The 24279-nt window shown below is 39.8% G+C and overlaps 1 protein-coding gene across 1 annotated transcript; it reads right to left on the reverse strand.

The window, feature by feature from the left end:
- Window positions 1–13398: 13398 nt before the first annotated feature.
- Window positions 13399–18489, reverse strand: LOC142413379 (ovomucoid-like). The gene is made up of 4 exons (XM_075509474.1): window positions 18435–18489; window positions 16278–16297; window positions 13969–14096; window positions 13399–13444 (listed from the first exon to the last, which is right to left on the reverse strand). The coding sequence occupies exons 1-4, from the start codon at window positions 18487–18489 to the stop codon at window positions 13399–13401; spliced, it is 249 nt and encodes an 82-aa protein (XP_075365589.1).
- Between the last annotated feature and the right edge of the window lie 5790 nt (window positions 18490–24279).

Below are 24279 nucleotides of genomic sequence, written 5' to 3' on the forward strand. Positions count from 1 at the left end.
GCCGCCATCTTGGGGCAGCGAGGGGCGGGGCTTTACTGCCGACATCTTGAGTGCGGCGCCGCGTCCGCCATCTTCGGTGCGTCGCCCAGGGGGCCGCCATATCGGTGGCGGCTACAGTGCAGCCGCGGCTGGCCCCTGGCAGCCCGCGGAGGTGCGTCCCAGCGCGGCCTGCCGGGACCAGACAGCCCCAGCCGCCCTGGTCTTACCCCGCCCCGCAGCCTGAACCTGAGGCAGCTGGCGGGGCGTGTGTCCACAGGGCAGAGATCCCCAGGGCAGACGCCTGAGGGCATTAAATGCCAGTTCAGGTACAGGGACAAAAGTTGGGTATGTTGAAGGAGAAGGAACTGAAGAAACCCTGAAAGATTAGTGAGGAGTTCTAGAACGACAGCAACAACTACACGTATTGCAGTGTACCCCTGAGGTGTTGTGGATCAAAACAGCTCACAGGCCATACTGAGAGTCTGAAGTCCCTTTGCACACATAGGCACAGGAATGTAATTTGTAAGAATTATACCCTAACCCACAGTTCTGTATGAACTGGGAGATGACAGTGATACAGAAGCTTTAGCCTGGCCCCAAGTCCTGCTAGTTGCCTATGCCAAAGTGTATTGACAGCATTTGTGGGTGTGTATTTAGGCCATATTTTAATCAATGTGTTTGGATTGATCCCAGTAGAAATCACAGTTTACTAAACATCTTGTAGGCACTCTTCATGCAAGCCCCAAGGAATTGATTAACAAGCTCATTTATTACTGAGCAGACTGTTTGAGGTTTATTGTTTGTGAAGGCCAACATGCAAAGAGTCAGTTACTGGTTTAATGATCATCCCAGAATAATCTACAGTGCTCTGTGGTAAAATGTGTAGTAACAAATTTTTAGTTTGACTTTGGAGAACAAGCAGAGCAAGTCACAGAGAAGCTATTAGGAAAACCAACATGTACAGAATGCATTGAGACTATCTCTTTTGAAGGATCATAGAGAAAATGCATCCAGTAGCATTCACATTTAGTCTGACATTACTTGTATTTACTCCAACTGTGAAATGGCTTCAGGAAATGTTCCTGTTTAGCTTTTCCTCTTGCATATTAGAAGCAATTCTCATGACTACAAAATCAAATAACTGCTCTGTCCAAGTCTTGTTTCTCTTCATCCCCCAGCTAACTTCACATCATCACTGCTACCTACAGCAAACGCAGCAGGAACATCTATTGGCTAATACATCATACAATCTACCCACAGCCTGACACATTACATTCCTGTAAGATTCTTTCAGTACAGGAAAAAAAAAGCAGGAGAAAGCAGCATATAGCAGGAAAAGAATGACCCAGTGACAGGAACACATGCAGGATAGACTAAATTTAAGCTGGGTTGCTGAGTGAGAAGAACTGGTGCCACTAATGTCATTGCTGAGCATAGGACAGTTGGTAAGAGCCGTGTAAAACAGGGACAGACCCTCTTGGCAATCAGTGTGGATTTTAGACATGTCAACAGCAGCATTCAAAAAATGTAGACCCCAAAATATGGAGAAAGTAGGCAAGTGAGGCCTCCTCTGAAAAGAAAACAAGAAAAGGGAAACAGTAGTTCATTCAATAACAGGATTCAAGTCTAGCAATGCTTGTTCCTGCCCCCCTCCCACCCCCCCAAAGGCAGGGGGCACGCATTTAGTGGCAATAGGAGAAGATTGCAAAAAGGACACAAGGGGGACTAAATTGAATTAAGGAATTTGGGCAGGGCAGTTTGATTTAACTGTCATTTAAACCTATGTATAAACAGTCCAAGTATATGAACGGTTAGGTGGTTACAAGATAGACAGCAGAAACCAAAACCACCCTCTTTTTGGTTTCTTAACAGAAACCCAGTAACTTATCACATAGATCAGTTATATGCAGATCTTTGAACATAGTTTGATGGTTCTATTTCTCTCTCCACTGCTACATATGAGAAAGTTTAGTTTGGGGCATTTGAGGATATCTAAACTGAAACCCAAAGCCAAACAATTAAAATTTAGAGATGCTGAGCCATCAGTAAAAACACTGTTCTGGTCTTGATCAAATTTGAAATGAAATAGCACACTGCATTACATATAGCACACTACTGAGAAGTTTACAAAGTTAAGAGGCTGTTGTTTCTTAAACTAATATTAGAGCATTGGCTTTGCTTCCTTTTATCCAGAGTGTTGAGACCTCTCATTTAGAGCTGGTGGAAGCTATTTGGACATACATACTACAAGTTTATATTTTAGGGAGGTTTCAAAATCTTATTTCTGTAACACAAGTATTATTGAATCAAAAATAAAAGACTTGAGGGAATTAATACATTGCTTTATGCCTTAAAGAAAAAAAGTCTACAACCCACAGTACTTACCAGTTTCCCAAATACATGTTTCTAAACTTTAATCTTCTGAGACAGTGAATACCCTCCATCCCAACCGATGACAAAATTAAGCACTAGCTACATATGAAGTGCTAGCAAAAATTCATCAACATTTCAAAACTTAAAGCTTCTAAGGGAACAACTTATTAAATACCCATCTAGCTCCAAACAGAAACTTCAAGCTGAAAAAATCTTCTAAACTCAACACATTTACTATAGCTATAACTCCTCATTAACAGTTTATGTATTGCTTTTCTTGTATCTGCTCCTACCCCATCAACATAATTCTTAGAAAATATCTTAACATACCCCAACATATCACTATTTTCTTCCAAGAGTCTTTCTCTCCATATTTATAAGAAATCAGTACTTAATGTGTCTCACCTGCATCACTTAGTCAGCAGTTAGTATTTTGCTCCTTTCTCCACAGCTGATACCTGATAAAAGTGAATCAAAGGGATTCTGACATACAGGGTTCCTCTTACATGTCAGTAGTGTTTTCACCAAGGTTTAAATATCTAGCTTCACAATTTTGTGTCTTCTGCACATAGAAATATTCTCTTTTAACAAGGTTAAACTTTGAAAGAATGACTTCTATTCTCTGATATGCACATGCCCCTCTTTACCCTGAAAAAGCTCAAGAACATTTTATAAAAACTTTGGGATTAGCATAGCACTGATATTGTAAAAATATTTACTTCTTATTGCTAATACTTGCTGTTGTCTGCCTGTTTCATTGAAATGCCACCATACTGTCTGTATCCATACCTGGATGTTACAACTCATATCTGCACTGGCCATGTGTTTGGCCATGACACACAATTTAAATACAGAGGATTCTGGGATTACATGTATTTTCCCTTTAGGGAAGGTGGTCTCAGCTTGGATAATTATATACCTGTTTGCAATAGTATAAAGTTACAAGATCCATAGTGCTCTTGGCAGTCATGGAGGTTTACAAAGTCATGAAATCAGTTCTCACTAATTTTTTAATTATGGAAGGATTTATGGAAAAAATGATGCATGCATTTGTAAAACAGATTTGGTGCTGTGAACTTGAAGTAAGTTCATTCACAGGAGAAAGTACCTCTCTAGTGGCAGTACTGGAGGTCCTCATTCAAGAATTGGAGCCTTGGCACTTGACCAAGAATTGGCACTTGGACCCTTCTAAATTATATTTACAGTTTCATAAATGGGAAGTCCATCTGCTGCCAAGGTGTTTTGGTTGCAGTGAGTGGAACTGTCTCGTCTTCCCTGACTATAAGCCACCCAGGGCTGTCTTCTGTTGACCTGGCTGATGGAAGCTGTTGTGATTTCCTCCAGCGAGAAAGAGACAGCTCAGCTGCCCAGGGAGCACATTCAGAATAGTCATGTAACATGCTTTGGTTGCTTTAAAACATGGAGGCATTGCTCAGAAATTCAAATAAACTACTGTCTGTTTAATTACACACAAGTGGCAAGGGGTATCAGTTTGTGTCAGTTTGTGGGAGGATTACGGGGAGCCCTGTGTGGCAGAATGTGCCGGTGGCATCGAGACGTGCGGTCTGCTGACAGTCACCAAATGCACCTCTCCACCCCTTTAAGAGGGTGCGGAGTCTGTTAAACCACAGGCCTAAGAGGCTGTGCTGCAAGTCAGAATTCAAAAATAAAAACAGCTTCCAGAAATACAATAAATTCTTAATAAGGTGTATAACAAAAAATCAAATAGTATAGCATCTCAGTGTCTGCACTCTTCCCTCAGGCAGGCATGGGGTGAAAGGCAGTAGGTACAGGGGTGATATTCTGTGATTTCACAGATTTACAAAGGGCACAAAGGAGACTTCGTCCTCCCTTGAGCTTCTGATTTTTTTTCCTGCTCAGAAAGGAAAGCTATGATAAGCATCGGACTCAGAAGGGAGCTATAGTTAAATGTATATTTGGAGTTGGGAGGTGGAAAGAAATTTGCAGCCTTCTGCTTCAGGTTAGGTAGGGTTAGGATTGGGGTAGGGAACTGAGGGCCTTCAAAGCTGGAATTAAACTGGGGTCCTGCTCATTGTGGGAGACGGGTGAGGGCTGGGGCCACGATGAGCTAAAATGCAATGCTTGTTGGGAACGGGGAGGGAACTCCCTTGTTTTGTCATTCTCCTGTTCAGGAGGGTGTGAGTCCTTCCCTCTCAAAATCCTCAAGCCCTCCTGTAAAGTTGCACTGAAGTGTAGTCTATGGAAGTAATGGCAGCTTCAGTCCTTGCAGTGATGGGCTTGTCCACTGCAGGAGTGGAAACCAGACATGAGAGTGGATACAGCAGCAGAAACAAATCTGTCCTTCTTTTGTTACGCTCTGTGTCACATGAAATCATCTTATTTCCAGCTGTGCTCAGAAAGGGTAGAGGTGTGCTGGTGGGAGGCCAGCAGCTGCACATCTGCTGTGCTTCTCCCAGGAGATGGCACCTCAGTGGTGTGGATAGGAGAAGAGCCTTCCCCATGCCCACATTCTTCTACCTTCAGGTGCTGCTTCTGGGAGGTCTGAAGGAACATGGTCATAGCTTGGCCACCTAAACCTTATGCGACATACTTCTTTGTCAAGGGGGGCTGCTGTTCCCCTTTGGGATGAGATACCAGAGCTGTCATGCTTGTAGCTGATGCATTCTGGTTTCCTGCTGTATCTGAGAATATCTAGGCCTAACAGGGGGAAAGCTTCATCATTAGTGATCCCTGTGACCATCTTGTGCTGGAATTTTAAAGTCAAATTAAGAAGAGAAAGAAATTCTTTTAGATCTTTTCAGTTTTTCAGATTTTAAATGTGTATATCTATGTGTTTGCTTGTGTCTCAATAGTTTAACACACCTCATGTCCTACAGAATTGGAAAAATATCCTTTTATAGACAGTTGATAAGTTAATTCCTGTAACTCACAGTGTATGTAACTTGCATACAAAGCTTTGCACTACTAGAAATTGTCCAAACTGTCAAAGAATTTATATTCTGTAATATAAAAGTTGAAAATCTTGTTACATGCTTATGAGTTGTCCAAGGACAGATAGATGCACAGTTTCGATTACTATTTGAATTTGATCATGCCTCCTTCTGAGTGATTTCCAAGGAAGATTGTTACTGCCCCAGTTTCCTGATTCCTCAAGGAACTGAATCCCAGAACCCAACTGTTATCAGACTTTAGTTGTTTTGATTATGGTCTATTTATCTTCTGCAAAACAGAGAGGAAATTTTGCTTCTGTAAAGATTTTTGCAGGGAAATCTGTAATATTTGAAACTGAGAAAAGGGGAAAAGAGCAGCCAAAAATCTATATATGGAATTTGTTCAGGCATCAGTCCAAAAAACCAAATGTCATCAGGTACATTAGCACAAGTAGGGATGGTAAGTTTGAATAATGTTCTCTGAAGAATATCAGATTTCATTTCATTTCAATTCACTTTAGTATTAGTCTATTTTGTTTTACATTGATGGTTGCCTCAGTTGAATTGGAAAAAAAAAGTGAGACAATGATTAGAGTTCTCATAATGATAGATGAAGTATGAAAGCCTAAACAGAACAGAAGAAAACTTGAGATAATGAGCTCCATGTGACAGAGAACGGTTGGAATAGCCTTTTTGGGAAAGATTCCTAGACAAGTCTGTCTGCCTCACATTTCTTGATGATCATAATGACTTTTTGTTTTGTTTTGTTTTTCATGACAGATACATATTTTTCTCCACGTGGCTTGTTAAACTCAGAAGAGGACCCTCTCTCTCTTGTAAGTGAATATGTAGAATCCTATAACTGTTTTTTCTTAAAAAAAAATAATCTGTATTTCCTCAGTCACCAGTTTCTTTTCCTGCTCCTTGATTAATACACTATATGTGTGTTGATTGTTGCTCATTACTGAAATACATAGCTTTTGTACTCCGATGTTCTGCATTGTAATTTTTAAAGCTTTGGGGAGAGAGGGCAACATACCTGTTTAAACAGAACATGTGGGAGTCCGCATGTTTTGTGCAAAAGTAATGGGATAGCATTCCAATCTCCTTTACTGTTAAAGGTGTCAAATCTGGTAGGAATTTTATTTTTTTCCTATCTTTTTCTAAGCTTACAATGCTAATGTGATCAGACTTAATTTAGCACCATATCCTGGTTGTTTATCCATTCCCTTGGCTCAAGACTTGCTTTTAATCCTCTCCCATCTATTTTTTTATATTGGAGCCAGCTGAAGAATGCTCAGCTGGCTCCAATACGAAAGAAATTATAGAGAGATTGCCATGAAAATGAAAATTCAATAAAAACTTAAACTTTTAAGATGTCTCCTTCTTGACACATGGCTGAAATAAAGAGTGCTAAGTGTTGAGAACTTCACTGGTATTTTGGTGGTGACATTTTTCTTTACCAGTTCTCTTTACAGCCACAAGTTACAGAGTCTTATGGAGTAAGATCTTATGATCTTAAGACCAAATAGTTGAAAATGTCTTCTGCTTACGTTCTCTAAGTTGTGACACTGAGGGCCTGTTTTTTTTCTAAATACTTAGTATTATTAGAAGATTCAGAAACACCAAATAATGTAGTAACTGGAAACACTCAACAAGCATGAGATAACCTTTGAGCTATTTAGTGTAAAGGGCCTGAGCAGTATCACACTGGTTTTAGAGCAGGGTTAGAATGCACCTCTCCAGGCTGACTAGACACTGATATACCATAATGAAGCCAGTCAAATATGAATTATATTCTATTATACTTCACCAGTCAGTCACCTGGTATTATCTTCAATCCAGAGACATGGGATTCTGGTCTGATCTAAAGAATGATTTATGCAATAGCAACTGTAGAGCACAGCTGGCAATTTTTCATGTTGCCCTTGATGTCTTTAAGAAGGTAATTGCTAGCGTAGGAGTCAGGAGGCCTGGATGTTGGTTCTGGCTCGCCCATACATCTCTGATATACCAGAGGCTTTGATTGAAGTGGCTACGTTCCTTCTCAACAGTTTGCTTTCCAGGTCAATCTCTGAGGTCTTAGGGGCAGGGTCCATCTCTTCTATTGAGCACATAGAGGACCTAGCACCAGTGCTCTTCATCTGCTGCACTTACGTGCTAGAACGACAGTAACAACAATATCAGAAAATACAGTGCGGGATTTATGGACAAGTGAAGTAGCTTTATTATATAGCACTGGCATTTTCTTTTTCGGGAATTCAACCCATCTGATTTTCAGGCCTGTATTTCATTACCTCTTGTCATAGAAGTGAAAAAGAAAATGTCTTTAAGACCTTACTGTGAAAGCCCTTCCTTCTCCACCACATATAAATAGATACATCAATGATATATGAGTACCTTTTCAGTGCAGAGTTTTGAAAACTCTAATCCTCAATGAGTTAGACATCTGTTCTATTTTTCCATTCAGTGCCAATATCTGGCTACCTCTATTTTATTTTCTAGCAAACAGGATCTGAACTTGTTTCATCAGCTTACTCAAGCTACTCAAGCATTTTTCCTTCCCCATATTTCTGTGTCGTTGCTCCATCACACAAACTTGACTGTCCAGATTGTCTGGCTGCTTCAGCATTTTCTTCAGGTGTCATTTACAGCAATTTGCAAATCATGTTCTTTGCTCTGGTATGTGGCAAAAGCTGGTATGCTTCTCAGCGTTATCTGCAGCTATGGGCCAGCACGTGATGCTAGCAGGGCTGATAAAAAGCCCAAGCACTCCATGTTGGAGAGTATTGCTCTCCAGCTGCTGTCATCTACCGTTTCATGTCAGAAATTGTCAGAAATTAATTGGAGTCCCAGGGGTCTGTGGTAGATGCAGGGGTCTGTGGTGGACTATTTTAAACCTCTAACTTACAGGGCTCTGAGTCACCCTTGTGGATGTGCATTGGCTGCATAGGAAATGTAGTGTCTTAGGTTTAGTCCACAAACACAGTCACTTAAGTATCTCAAGGTACTAAAGCAGATGGTGTGAATATTACACACTTAGGCTATAACAAGCTAAGCTAGAAGGCAGAAAATATCCCCAAAATATCTGCTGGGTTTTTGGACATCATGATGAAACATCAGAGTTTGGCTTTGTTTTCTCAATTTGATCTTTGTTTTCTCATTTTGATCTTTGTCAGTCAAGACACATTCAGGGCAAGTTGACCTGTTGTGAGACTCTTTTTAGGTACACTGTCCAGAGCCACAAGCCTTTGAGCTATGAGAAGCTTTTACGATATTACCTTGCTCATTTGCATTCCTACTGCCTAATTGCTGGGACCTGGTTTCCAGATAAAGAGAATTCGTGATAGTGGTGGCTTTAGTCTGTGTCCTAGGAAAGACAGAAGAATTTTCTGCCAACGTCCTCCATTAATTCCTCTCACTTAATACTAAGAGAATTAGGTTCCTTACCTTTCTCAGCTTATCTCTTTTAACAGGAAACAACTCTAGCTGATGAGCAGTAACATTTCATACTGGCAGATTTTTTGCTCCCACTGATTTATCTTTAGTTTCAGTACCAGCCTACATTCTCATGCTTTATACATGTCCTAATCCAAAACATAATAGTCAGAGCCATCTGACTAGCCTCTTTCACCAGTCCTTGCACACAGCCCTTAAGTCTTGCTGGTCTTGTGCCAGAGGTCATGAGCACTTGTGGCTCTAACCAACAGTTTCTTATTACCTTAGCACAGATTTACAATTTATGTCTTTACCAGCAACATGTCTAATTAATGCTGGAGGTACTAATGTGAGCAGTCTAGCTAAAGAAGAAAGAAAAAATGCATGGAAAGTACCTGAATAGTCTGGTGACCCAATGGAGGATTTTTATTGCATTGCTTTTCTAGTCAGATGTCTTACCTGCAACTTCAAGACATGGCAACTTCACTAGACTCTCAAAAATTTTTAGAAAATATTTCAATGGTATGGTTCCCTATCTTTGGCCAGAGAAAAATGAAAAAAATCTCTGTCATCAGTATTTCCGTAATATATGCCACCATTCTAGTGTTCTCCATCATTTATTCACAGAAGTTCATGCTGGGTTGAAAGAGAGTGGGAAGATAACCATATAAACCCCTAAAAAAGTCCACGTGACTTTGTTTGTGTTAGAATTACAAGGAATTCCAGCCTTTTTATTTCATAGAGAAGATAAAAAGATGCCATCTGCACCTAACCCTTTATTAGTGTTTCAGTCAGCCTGCAGGATTCTTGACTACATGGCTTAGCTGAACACATGGAGTCTTCTCCACTAAGCAATCATGGGAAAAGAAGGAAAGAAAGCAGTATGGTCAATGTCTGTTTCACTACAGATTTTTTTAGCTAACAGGTGCATCCTTAGGAGTCAACAAAGATTATATTGCTCTGGTTCATGCACTAAAGTAAGCCTGAGGAGATAACGAGAGGGAATGGACAAGTGCTTTCCGGCTTCCTGGTTTAAAATCTTCCCTGAGCTTTTTTCTCCCGAAAGTTTCCTCTCATTTTTCCTAAGATTTGTAGTATTTGTTACATTTCACCTTTAGCTTCCCTTGTGGTGATAATGTATTTTACCTTCCATAAAAAATAATCCTTTTTCACTTGAATTCCATTGCTTCTCAGCATTTGATATATTAATCTCCAGTATTGTCTATCTCCCTTCTGTATTCCCTTTCCCTTTTAGGCATCAAGGTGGGGGCTAATGGAGAGGAAGAGATGAACAAAATTCAAGAGATCTTATGGGATGTTACACTCTAGTGTAAACACAACTGTATGGGTTGATCTCTGTTTGGTAGATTTCTGTATCACATTAAAACATTGTCCATTGGTTCTGCTTGATATTCACCCATCTGCCCATGGTGCTGTCACTGCCACCATCTGAAAATGCTTGAACATGCCAAGTTTCATCATCCAAGAAGGAAGGTCTGCTTTCCAAAGCAACCATGAGTGTAAATCACATTTGAAAATGTGTCATTCTGACAACTTGCTTCAGCAGTGGGGACAGTGTCATGAAAAAAATTATTTTAAACATATCCATGAGAACATAGTTCATAGGAACATAAACTTCCCACAATCAGAAAATATTAATGACGGAGGGACTAAATAAGAAATATTTGTGGTAAAAACCTGCTTACTGTCTGTTGAGGCTCTCTTTAACTATGAAGTGAACATTTGGTTTCATGGAAATGGCCTTTATTAACTAAGGCTGTGTTAACAAAGTGCAAAGGTGAAGAATGTAAATGTGATATGTTCTGCCAGCTTTTCTGGAATAACATCAATAAGTTGGCATTGTAGGGAACTATAGCTTGCTCTTAATGAACTGTGCTTTTTCTGTTTCATGAAGAACATGGCCCCTGAAGATGAGCCCCTCCACCACTTCTGCCCACCTACACCACACATAAAGTCTGATTTTTTTGAGAGAAATACACCAAGTAGAAACACAGTCTGGGAGGTACCATGAGGAGAGTGACCACACTCCTCGCTCTAGGAGCTTTATGTTCCTCATATACTTGTGTGATCCAGCATTCAGAGCAGTAGTCCGTCCTTTGACACATGAAGGTGCTAATTAATCCTGACTTCAGTTACAAAGAGAAGGGGGCTGTGGTCTATGCAGAAACTCTTCATCCATCTTCACTAGTCTCAATGTTTAGGTTTCAAATTTTATCCTGGCACTTGGCTAAGACTGTTGTTCTAAACTGATAATCTCAATAGAACATCAAAGTGAGTATCTTCTTCTTATGCATCACCTAGAAAATAACATGCCCATTTTCTCCCTTCTGAAAGATGAGAGCTAAAGCCAAGGTCACAGGTAGCCTCCCATCAGTTTCAGTGGCCTTTGAATGATCCGGAATGTTGAGTAGGTTTTTAATGCACTAAGAGCACTACTGTCCCTTAGAAGGGAGTCTGAAGCCTCCCACAGTGGGGAATAAACACCACTTCATCCCAAAAACAGTCCCTAGGCTCCTGTTCTGCTGCCTGTGGTTTCATGGGACACACCAGTGACTGGGAACAGCATATAATAATGTTAAGAAATCCATCTGGGCAAGATTTACATAACATTTGGTAGCTACTGCTATTTTGCCCGAAACGCAATGCGTTAGGGAACTAATACGGTCAGGAAAAAGAAGTCCCTTGTTAAATACACTCATTATTTAGTATTTGACATAGGAATGCAGAATATTTACTTTTTATGGTGTTTGCTTAGTTGGAAAATAGCACTCCATTTACATACTTAATCTAGCATTTCATTAAACCTCAATTTTTCCTTTCATTTTTTGTTGTTTTCAGCTTTATTGTTCTTCCAGATGTTCCAGATGTACTGAGTGTAATAGGCAATTAGTGTAAAAATAGTTCAGCCAGTTCACATTATAAATCAAACTAGAGACTAGGGTTACATCAATGTGTACTAGCAAATGAAACAGAACTTCTCTCATCTAGAGGCCAGCTAGTTGAGTCTAGTCACATCTCTGCTATGAAATTATTTTAGCTTCCAAAACAGGGTGTCTTCACCCAGTTTCCTATTTGGGAATGGTCCCTAGCCTCCCAAGATGTGCCTGAGAACTGTTGGGAAGAATTTTGATCCAAAACAGGATAATGCCAGGGCCATGCTAACAATTTTGAAGTAAAGATGATGGAGTTCCAGTGCTCTGTGTGTCCTGGTACTGTTTAAGTCCTCGGTAAAGAAGTAGCCTGTGAAAGACTCTCTCTTTGGTTGTTAATCAGCATCCCGTAAAGTCGAACAGCCTCTTCTCCTGTACAGGGTATGAGGGTGATGTTCTCAGCTCTGCCAGGAGAAAGAGCACATACTAACACCGTGGACCAACAAATCCTCTTGGTCCTTCAGTTGCAGAATGCAGTCTGACTGATGCTACAGTGAGATTCAGCCAGCAGTGGAATGGCTAGGCTTTTTGGTGTCTTGCCTTCAAAGGCAAGGACATGAGCTTCCTTCTTCATTTTCCATTATTTTGAAGTATGAGTCTTACTTCAGCCCAACTAGAGTACCAGGCAGAAATGATCAGAAATGATAGCCATATTCCAGTTTCAAAATTTTCTTCATGTGTAAGCCCAGTAAAGTCAGTCATTCATAAGTTTTAATCCTGGGAAAATGTATTCCTTTGTCTGACTATTCAAGTGTAAAAGACATAAACTGGCTTAATAATGAAGATAATAAGGATGTAAGAGCAGAACAGAAATTTCTTCAGGTCTGAAAGCAGCCAATTTATCAGAAGTGAACAGAATCATTAATGATCACATTTAAATGACAGGATTTAACAGAGACACTGCTACAAAGCTTATACAGTCTTACAGTTTACCAGATTTGTTTCATTTGAAGAAAAAAAAGAGCCAGGTTGTAGGGTAAATTCCAGTAACATGAGGCCATCTAGTGTATATTACCAGTGTTACAACTTTTGGCTTCCAGGCTATGGGTTTTTTTTACCTCTGGCCCTAGCTCCTGCTCTGTGATTATTTTCTGTAAGTTGGGAAATACCTCATTTATGAATAATGGATGCAATCAACTTATTCTCTAGAAAGGGCACCATGGACAAAAAAAGAGTCAACGTTTATTTTAATAAACATGCAAACTAAGTAGCTAAACAACATACATGAATCAGAATTGTACGAAGTTAGAAGAAAAATGAGCATTTAAAATTTAGCTACAAAACTGGAAGAATCAAAACGCTGCCTAGGAAACCTGAAGCCTTTGACAAGAAGTATCTGCAAAAGTTTCTGGGTAAATGAAAGAAAACACTTAACCAACAAGGAAAGCAGAGGCAGTGCCTACACTGACTTGTGTCCACTAAAATCAGGTGGCATTGTCAGAAGATTTGAACTTTAACTGTGGAGACAAATATATAATGAAGGGCTCATGTGAAAACCAATTTGCTACAGAAACAGGAATGCTCCTGAGAATCCCAAGGAAATGCTTTGCAGGGAGGACAGAAGTGTCAATCCCAACACTCAGGAGCAGAAAGAAGCAGCAAATGACAGTGCACAACTGAAAAGCCTACTTTGTGCTTTGTTCACCATCATCAGAACAGGCAGGATGAATGAAATTAAATTAAGAGATTGTGATAAGGCAGTGTAAAGCTGTTCTCAGCACTCTTCTCTGTCACGCAGAATTCATTCAGCATGCCCCTGCTTGCTTCATATGTAACGCACCTCTACTTCTCCTGCAAAGGAAAGGGAGGACATAGACATTGCAGACAGTAAGCTTAGCAGTATAAACTAAAATCTCTCTGAAGTCCTCAGCCAACAACTTGCTAACAGACACTATGAACATTTGTAGCGGACAAGAAGGCACTCATCTGTAAACAATTTTCTTTTAAAAATTATGTGGTTTATCTATAAAAAGCAAGATATTTCCAGTACCACTTTTGAATTCTTACATGACCTGATTTGGGTCCAGGTGCCTTGTTAGCCCTGTGTTGCTCATTGGACTCTTCTCTTTACTGTCTGATTTCTACAGTTTCTGCTAGAATAGGAAGTTGCTCACACAAATATTAAGGTCATTTGTTTAGCTCAGTTGGACCTTATTGGTGGGAGAAGCAATTAGTCTATAAAGATTAAGCAAAGAAGCAGAGGAGTAGCGACCCTGAAAAAAATGATAGCACTTAGGTGGAATGGAAATACCAGATAACTCAGCTAATCTCAGATTTTGGCTTATTCAGGTGTAATCATGTAGTATTGTACTTACAGGACTGCTTTGCAGAAAGAACATTTGTTGTTATATGTTTTCCCGTCAGAGCCACAAAAAGGTTCATAGAGTTTTTCACAGTAAATAGGTCTTCCTCTCTCTGACCTCTTGTATTCACTGCAGTCTACCTGCAAATACATTATCAGTTTTCTATGAATCCATCTTTCTCACATTCTCCATTCACCTACAGAAATAATGAATATATGAAATTTTTGGACAAGCTTGTCAGTGCTCTGGAGCAGCACAGTCAATGGGGCTCCACCATCTATATTAGCTGAGCCTAAGCCTCAAAAAAGAAATGTTCCTTCTGACAGAGATGTGTGACTACACATCACAGAAACGTGATACTACCCATCTCAGGTACTGAGCAGCTTCAGGGACTTCACTGTCTGTCTGAATAAGAATACAGTCACTGGAAAAAATACAGCCCGATTTCCATCCACAGAGAAGTTGAGGCTTAATGGTTTTTTTTCTACGTGATTGCAATTGTTAGTAAATTCAGGTGAGATGATTAGTTCTCAAGGATGTGAAGGGTTTCTGTCTCTTTATTGCACAAGTATCAGCTCTTGATGCTTTTTACCTTGGTGAAAGGATCTGCCCAGGCAGAATTAAGTAAAGTCCTATTTAAGTATTAACTTGAAAAGAAATTGTTGAAAGGCCCTCATCTAATAGTGGGACTGTATTCATTACAGACTTATATATGAAAATGGGAGTACAGACTAATAAAAGAAATGACTGAAAGTGCTTCTGTCCAGGTTTTGGAGCTCAATCTTGTCCTGTCAAGTGAATGTCATTCCTGGTATTTGACAAGCAAGAAGTTCTTTTTACAGTGCACATATTCTATTTAACGTGCTGTTTGTTATCCTCAAAAGTCTAGGGTTTGCTTGCCTAGGAAATCACCTGTCCTTACAGGGGCTGTTGTAACTAAAATTGGTTCAGGTCTTTTTGCTGCTAGTCTAGTGACAATTTGAAGCATATTAGTCTTTGGGGGGACACTATAACTGGAGCTTTTATTTTCTGAAGATCTAGCCAAAATATGTATTATAAATGTATATATTTAAAACAGAACCCAGCCTTGCTGTTCTCTTGTTATGGCCTGATTTTTTTCCCCTTCATTCCAACTCTTAGTAAAGGACAGGAGTATTACTTCAGCCAAACCCTGGAATTTATTACAGATTATATGATTGGTTTTATGCTAGTCATTGCCCGGCGTCTGCAGGTGGGTGAAGTGAGGAGCTGCGTGTGGTCAGCCACTTCAGCTGCGCAACCCCTGTGCCATGGCTGCAGCACAGACTGGGAGGTCTCCACTGGCAGAGTCATTAGCCAGTCACTCTTTTGGGTATTATGGGCTTAAATCCAGTGTCCCATTAAAAAAAAGCGTATGGGATGTTAGTTTACCTAGGTTTTTCCTTCATTTGGTCCTTTCCCTCTCCTCCAAAGCCCTGGCTGCTCACACATTTCAAACTCTGGTTGGAAAGCAGGAGGCAGCACACCTAGCCCCAACTGCCAAAGCACGTCAGGGACCTGACAATAGCTGACAGGTTTCCACAACATAACCCAGCGGAGGCAGTGGCATGGGAGGGAATCTCTGTAGCTTGTAACTTATAATTTTAAAACTGGTCAACACCAACTCATGAGTGGCAAGGGCCAGCTAGTAAAAAAATCTAGAAACGGGATGAATTTGCCCCATATATGTAGGTGTGACAGCTGGTAAAATGGGGAAGATACTTAGTTTGGTGTGGAGAGTGGAACAGGCTCTTCCTGGAAAAGTATGTTATGTCTTGGTGTAGTTTTAGGCATCAGGGGCTTTATATGTTGTGCTAGTATGGGACCAGCTCTGTGTGTGTGTGTGAATTTCCACTCCCTGCCACTCTCCGCTGGACTCCCAAAGGGCTTCTCTCTGCTCATCTGAGTAAGGAATTTCATTGCTTGGTGTCTCATTTCTTTCAGCAGTTGACCCCAGGATGGACACTCCAGCATAGTCAGAAAGAAATTAAAATCTCTAAATACATGATTTAGGATCCAAAAGTCACCAAGAAAGCCTTATAGTGTCATCACCAGATAAATATTTAAAAAACCTTGATTTCTCTGACTTAAAATTTGGCCTTGCCTGATTTCTTGCCCAGACTGCATTACATGTAAAAACATCTGGAAGTTGTCAGGGCAACTGTATGGAAACCACATATCTCATTTCTCTCTGAAATACTTTGGCAGCATTTAATTAATGTTTAATATGGGTTTTTTACCTCATGGACCTCATGTTGTTACAAACTATATATTTTTATCTGGAAATAAAGGAGATTACTCACCTCATTCTCTTTGGCAGCATCTGCAATATAAACAGAATCACAAAAGATAAAATAAAAAACACTGTTGAACATTCAGTTTGCAACTGGGTTGGTTTCATTAGTACCAGCCCTTCCAGCAACACCAAGTCTTCTACCTCCTTGAAAGTAAATACTGACATAGTTTTTCAGTGTTTAATAAGATAAAGGTGTCAGGACCTATTAAACAAGTAGACCTTGTTGTATTGTTTACCTTAGCAATCTGTGTCAGCAACTAGAACAGCCTTTGTTGCTGGAGGCAATTTCCCCTTTTCACCAGAGAAAGACTGAAGACCCAGGAGTCAATATTATGTTCAGTGGCCAGTCTGTTTAGGATGAACTAGTTGTTGACCATGGCTAGGTTTTACTTCCCAAGTTTATAAAAAAAAATTGTATGTGGCTGTAAGCAAATCATAAGGTCCTTTTATACTTTGATTTTCTGTCAATAATGAGGATAATATCCTCATTAAAATATAATACTAAATATATATAATGATGATTATGCAATTTGGATAATAATACCACTTTTAAAAGTGTTTTCCCTTGCCAGTCAATACAGGTTGTAAACTATTTGGCAGAAGCATTGGCTCCTATTTTGTATACACATGGCATCTAATATAATGGAGCCCTGTTCTCAGGTGAGGCTTCAAAAAGCTTCTTCAAAACAATGATAATTATGCCTCCCAGAAAGTAATCAGGTAACATTGGCATGTCTCCATTATGGTGATACATTTGTTACTGTCTTTAGGAATGTATTTTGTTCTTCTCCTGTCTTGTAATTGTCATTCTGTGGCTTCCAAGGGATAAAAGTTATCAGGCAGAGGCTTCTGTACAGAAGGAGCAGGAAGAAATGCATTATGATCTAAAAGGCAATACAGTTCTAGCACTTGTCTTTCTGACTAAATGTAGCTTTTTTTGATCTTTAAAGCCATTAAGCTTTCCACTGAAACTTCTTTTCATGGAGCTGCTTACATCTTCTCATCAAATAAAGTTGTCCAAGGTAAAGAAAACTAGCATAAATAACGTTCCGTGTCAAGTTTCAGTCTATGTTACCAGAAGTTTGACTGAATTTTCATTATTCCAGAATTGGATCAGATTTAACACACTTCCACAAAAACAGTAAGATGTTATTTTTTCCTCTGGTAACCTTTTAGTATCCACTATGTATGTGGGAGTGAATGCAAAAAAGATGTGGCTCAAAAAGTATCGATCCATAAAGTTTTAATGCAGACGAGATAAACTAGAAAGGCCAAGGAAGGGATTTGCTGGAATTCTTATGAAAGCAATATTTATTTATTTATCTGCAGTTAATGAAACACTGTTTGAAAGAACAGTTTCCATCAAAAGCATGCCATTTCCTTGAAATTGACATTTTTCATAAGAATTTTGATTTTGAGACAATTTTCAAAGCAAACCTTTCAGAGCTATTAAAAATGGAAACAGATTATTTTGTTTCAGAATTTTGGTCTTGTTTTAACATTTTCATTGTTTTGTTTCTTTAACATTCATAATGCTATTGAACTGCTATACTACTAGCAGAGAAGATTTGGACTCTCCTCTTTCAGTTATTCTAAATGTACTTATTTTTCTATATCTTAACTTTTTTATTGCAAGTTTTTGTTTCAAAAAAAATTACCAAGTGAAGGCTCAAGAAATTCCTCCCAGCTCCGTATTTTACCATAGAGCAACCTGCGCCTCAAAGCGCTCTCCAGCCTGGCAAACTAACATCATAAAGAGGTTATTCACAGCCATACTATATGGCCCATGCATAATCAACTGTCTCCTCCTTGCTCAGTTTGGCAGAAGGACCTCATCAGCTCCAAGCTCCCTGCTCAGATGGAAGAAAAAAATAAGTAGGTAAAAACCTGCTTTAGTTCTGAGGCTTTACAGTTCACTTTTTAGTTACAATGCAGAATGCAGCTCTGATTCACACCACCATCAAGGAATAGGTTTCATCTACTCAAGTTGGCATCTGTAAAGCTGGTGCAATATTGCTTGCTAAATAGCGCACAAGCATAAAATCTCACTTGCTTTCTGCCATCCAAGTCCAGCAACCATTACTTACTATTCCAGTAGACTGAGAAGCTTTTAGTGTTTGAACATTAGAACTATAATATATCAGAAGTAGAAAAGGTTACTCACTTGCTAAGCAAAGAACTGCCAGGGTGAGGAGCACAAAGGCGCCTGTTATCTTCATGGCAGACGGGTTCTTGACCTGTTTCACAGCCAATCTGTGCTCTCAGTATTCCAGTACACTTAGCTTAAACGTGTATTCTGTGAGAGCAGATACGTATTTATACCCACGCACAAAGAGGAGGAACCCTGATGATGAAATCCCCCCTGTAGAGAAGGTAATTAGAAGAAGGTGTTGCCCATGGGTAGTGTCAATAAGAATGTCTTCTGTACAACATGAAGGTCATAAGTACAGGGCAAAGGTGAGCATCACAGCATGGTTTGTGTTGATAAAGGAGATGTATTGTACTTTGGCTAATCCTCTTGCCTAATTAACTGTTCCATCTCCATTAGCGAGTTCAAGGAGTGACTCAGTAAGGTGGTGACTTATTGCTATTCTGTTATTGCCATATTGACCCTTAGAGCTGAACATCATTCCCAGGGAAAAAGATAGTTCTTACTGGGTGCGTTCCAAAAGATTCATACCAGTAGAGCTGAAATGCTTAATTCCTCTTCTCTTGAAGTTTTGGAGACCCTTGTCACTAGCTGTGGATAGAGGCGATGCTGGTTAGTATGGCCATGCACTGAGCCCTTTCAGACTGCTCTGTGGTAGTAGTTGCTGCTTGGAAAAGTCTATGTTTCACATGAATACCCTCACCTTCACACACAACGCAGAAGATCCCCCAGTCTTTCAGTGTACTTCTGCCTTTAAAGTTCCACCAGTTTAGAGATCAGAAACAATGCTTTGTGGCAGAAGGAGCAAAGATGCCACATTGCACTGCCTAGCAAAGAGAAGTGATGAATTCACAACCATTGTGCATCCTGCTGAGTTACTGCCTAGTTTGCTGTTATGGAGATATGGAGAAGATCCCTCTGCCTGCCCATCTTCTCCTTTGTTGCTATTTCCAGCACAATAGGTATCATATCATGTGGGATTCTTTAAACAAATCCAACATACCAGTGTGTTAGTGACTTAATCAATAGGCATAATTTTCTGGATTTTATAATACAGTCCAGGGGTAGAGTCACAATGGGAAACTCAGATCTGAGTCTTCATTTTCATAAAGTTAGAAGTAATGTGGAGATTTGAGCCTATAGTTTTGTCTGAATCCAACCTTTCAGAAGCGCCTTCTCTTCAGCGATTTGCAATGTAGATGTGCAGATTGTCTCCATATGAAAGATCCCTGCACACCACTACAATTCACAGTATTTCAGTGATCACCTTCCCTAGATTGCAAGATAGCCTGGGGCTTTTTCCCCATGCAGGAGTTAGGGTCATATATGCTAATTTCACTAAGACAGGGACTGAAAGTTCTTACGGAAAAGTTTACAATAGGTCAAGTAGACTTTGGGCCCTACTAACTCATGTCCCACAGAGGGACTGGAAGTTCTTACAGAAAAGGTTTTAATAGGTCAAGTAGACTAGGGCCCCGCTAACTCATCCCAAGAGGGATACAGATCATCTTGTCTTTAAAGAATGTAGGCAAACAATAAATGGTTAATTTCTCATCACTTAATGGGACAAAAAACATAGATGCCATCAAATTCCAGTTCCAGGATAAGTAAAGGTCTGGTTTGAGGTGGAGGCCCATAGATTTTTTTGTTTAAATGCCCTTACTTCAGTGATTTAATTTTAAATTTTTCTTTGTTCTTAACTTGGACATCTGTGCATATTCTTGTGAGGCAGAGATCACAGAAGACAGGCTGTGATTTAAATTGGGGTTAGTCTGGATTCTGCTGCTTTGGGATGTCAGTTAAGTTTTTGTTCTGGAAAGCTCAAAACTTTTCTCAAGAGCCTGTCATAGAGCATGTATAAACTCATGGAGAATATTCAGGACATGTTTGTTGGTTGATGGACAATTACCAACATTAGGCAACAAGAGCAAAACCCAAAACAACCCAGAAGGTACTCCTAGTCTGAATAGTTTTGAGCAAACAAGACTCTTGAGGATATCTTGAAACTACAGAACTGCAGCTTGACAGAACACGCAGGTTCCTTGACACCGGTATGAGGAAATCTGCCACTTTGGTTACACTCTCTTGCCTAATATGGTGCTACGGAGTGTACTATCTGATGCAACCTCAGCATCCATCTCATCCCTCTAGCAGAAGAATATAAACATCTGTTTGCAGTCTTCTGATTTGATGTAAGAAGATTTTCTGAGGACTAGCGTAGAAAGGAAGAGAGGACTTTTGGAGGTTGGAGGGGGCTAATGAGGGAGGCAGATTTTCGATCAGATTTTTCTTAGTGTTTGAAAATTACCTTGCTATTGAAAGGATTCTTCATGCTTATTCTATGCCCCATAGCAGGAAAGCCATGGGGTGAACGTTTTCTTTCTGGTAATGTTTAGGTGTTTTGATTAGTGCTTTTGAATCAAATTAAGATTCATTTTCTGAGCAGTGGACCTTAAGCTTTGTAGGGCTTGCCCAGACCACTCAGATAGGAGGGATACAGTTCTGATGAGAAACTGTGACATATTGTAGGGTGTACAAATAGCAGCTCACATACAAGCAGGGCACAACAGGGGGCCAACCGAAATTCTGGAGATTTTTGTGTTTTGAAATATCAAAGCTATCTTGAAGCTTTGAGAAGAAAAATGTCATACACAGAAAGCAACAGTCTGTTTCACTTTCTGCAGTGAGGTAATAGTCATATGCAAAATCTCAAAATGAAATTGGTAAAAAGTTATGCCACAAAGCATTTATTGCAACTCCAGTTTAAAAGGATACTGAAATATCTCAGCATCTATATGCCTAGCTTTAAGAATGGGCAGAATTCACATTAGCCAACTGGAGAAAATAGTCACTGTTTGACTGAAAAAATGCTTCATCTGAGGTGTCTTTCTCTCCAAACTTGCAGAGGCTTGTTGTTTGCCCTGGTAGTCTTCAACCTGTCATCCTCAGGTAAGCCAAAGGTTCATCTAGGTCAGAGTGCTGTCTTTGAGAACATTCAGTGGCAGATTGAGAGGAGAATAGAGCAGTTCTTCTCTTGGTGGGCAAGTTGAACAAGTCAATGGTTTGCCCCTATAGTGAACAAGTCCAACTCTGCATACTGGGCTGTATTAGTAAGAATGTAATTACCAAGTCAAAAAAATTGTTTCTCCCTGTTCAGCACTTATGAAGCTGCATCTGGAGTTCTGTGTACAGTTCTGGGCTCCCCAGCACAAGACAGACACTGAAATACTGGAGCAAATCCAGTGAAGGACCACCAAGATGTTTAGAGGGATGAAGCACATGTTATACTAGGAAAAACTGAGAGAAGTGATTTGTTCAGTTTAAAGAAACAAGGCAAAGTCTTATTATTGTCTTCAGCTACTTTATAGAGGCGTACAGAGAAGACAAGAGCCAGACCCTTCTCGGAGGTGCACACTGAAAGGAAGAAAGACAATAGTGCAAATTGCAGCAAGAGAAATTCCAATTAGATGTGAGGAAAACAAATTTCACAATGAGAGTAGTCAAGCATTGGAACAGGTTGCCCAGAGAGATTATGGAAACTCCATCCTTGGAGATATTAAAAAATTCATGTGTTCTAAACTGGCCATGGGGCCACTGGTGGTGGGGTGGGGATGTGGGGAACCAGGCGACCCCCATGGTCTTTTCCAACCTGAACTGATTCTGTGATTCTCATAGGTGAATGTTAACTATTGCTGGCAGTCAGCTGCTTAGGGACTTTGTGGCATATTATGTTTGTCCTTACGAATTAACATTTCTAGATTTGACAAAGCAGACATCAACAATAGAGTAGTTGGATTAATTTTAGCTACTCAAAAAAAATGTTGTTTGTTGGAAAACAAGTGTTCAGATCTGTTTAGTAATAGCTGCTTCCCAGAGTTGGATAAGTAGACCTCTTTACCATACCTAAAACTAATTCTGAAATTCATGGTAAATACTCGGTTTGGATTGAAAAACTGTGAATGAAATTTTGGCCTCATTAGCAAACTTGTACTGGTTTCCATTGAGCTGGGAGGTACTCTTTGAATACATGTGTGTTAATTGTGGGCCTCTGATAATTTTCTACTTTTATCATTGTATCTTGTCTTTTCCCAACTTCTTACCTCTCCAAGTTGTTATTTTGAAGAAGAAAAAGTAATTACTTGGTGAACAAATGTTTATTCACTTTAATGGGTCTGTTATATCTGATAAAATATTAGTGCATCTTTTTCCAAGAGTGAGCGCATTTGTCACAGTTATTGATATATTGCTTTTATTTTTGGAGCCCCAAATGGAGCGCAAATATGATGCCAAATATGCTGCTGCAGCACGTCATTAGTTAAGTGCCTGCTTTATTCTGCATGGGAGGATGTTATCTGGCTGCATTCCAGAAAGCATTGACGTGCAGTAGCTTGTTCCCATTCATATGATTGAGTGCCTCACATTGAGGACATCAACAGTGCTGAAAAAACGGCATATGGAATAGCTAAAAAACATTCTCACACACCAGGTATACCTGGAAAGAATGTACAAGCCAAGATAGGTATTGATATGGTCACAAGAGGGAATTCAGACCTCTTAGTGATTCCAGTGCGTGTTTATGTGCAACCCAGTACACAGGCTCCTTCAATTTTATTGTGTGTGGGTGGTTAGGGTTGTCCACCCATGTGCAATTAATGTATCAGTCTTTCAAGTCTTGCTCAATGGAAGATTTGAGAACCAAGTGATGCATTTCTTAAGGCATCAAACTGTGCCAAAACATTTGCGTATTTGCCTGAAGGAAGGCGAGTTTCCCATTTTCCACACCTTAAGAAAGATCAAAGGAGCCTTTCTTTAAAATTGCAGGTATCAAGCTGGGACAGCTCCCAGCTGAAGGTTTCATATGTTATTTTAGAAAGTAGAAAAAAACCAAAACCAACACCATGACTCTCTGATCTTTATTCTTTTTCTTTGTATCTTCTGATCTCTTTAAGATAAATTACAAGGCTGTGATACGTACTATTGTGCAACTAGCTTGTGAATCCTCTGAGTTACTTAGTGTCATACCATTGAAGTTTCTAAATTACTTGATTCTTCACAGATATATGCAAAACAGGCATTAACAGCTTAACACTTAGCACTGAATTGGACAGCGAGCATTAAATAGGACTTATTTTAAATTGCCTTCTATTTTGTATTTTAAGATGTAATTTCCAGGTGTTTAGCACTTTGAAGTTCTGTCACACTGAAGTCAGTCAAACTGAAGTATTTGAGGAAAGGTTTCTTTTAAGGTTTTTTCATGTCTCAGAACAAGGTTAGAGGACATACATTGGTTTTGCCTCTATTAAAAATATAACTTTTATAAAAGACAAGCTACAACTTATGAAGACTTGGGAAAGGATGAAGGTCAACATGGAAGGAGGGGTGGATATGAAGCATTTGGACCTGAAATCTAATAGGTGTTCTCTCAGAGAACCCCTAATTAGACATAAGCCTTTTTTTTTCCTTTTGCAAGCCTTTTTTTTTTCTTTTTGCTGTTACCCAGCTCTAATGGCTGAAGCACTTAGAGGATAGCAAGCTCCTACTGCAACCTATTTGTGCCTCATTAATACAACAACTATTTGTAAAGCATTCTTTAAGATGAGAAGCACCCACAAAAAGCCCTGGAGGGAATTAGTCAGTCTCTGTTCAGTGCAGATTTAGGGAGGTGTGGTAGGCAAAACCTAAAGCCACACGTTGAATGATGAGTATGAATAGAAAGCTGGAGGAACTACCCCTTCCCAGAGAATGGTGAGTCACTGAGTAAGACAGGGGTCCAGTAGAAGACCTATTATGTGTCTATATGATTAATGAGTCTCATACCATGGGGGCCTCAGGAATAAACTTAGTTCTATCATTTTATTTC

Source organism: Mycteria americana, chromosome 8 (assembly GCF_035582795.1).
Source record: "Mycteria americana isolate JAX WOST 10 ecotype Jacksonville Zoo and Gardens chromosome 8, USCA_MyAme_1.0, whole genome shotgun sequence".
Lineage (NCBI taxonomy): Eukaryota > Metazoa > Chordata > Aves > Ciconiiformes > Ciconiidae > Mycteria > Mycteria americana.

Coding starts and splice junctions, on each gene's coding strand:
- LOC142413379 (XM_075509474.1), bottom strand. CDS start 18,489: ATGAAGATAACAGGCGCCTTTGTGCTCCTCACCCTGGCAGTTCTTTGC. Junction 16,298..18,434: donor GGCAGTTCTTTGCTTAGCAA/GTGAGTAACCTT, acceptor TTTATATTGCAG/ATGCTGCCAAAGAGAATGAG. Junction 13,445..13,968: donor TCTTTCTGCAAAGCAGTCCT/GTAAGTACAATA, acceptor TTTCCTTTGCAG/GAGAAGTAGAGGTGCGTTAC.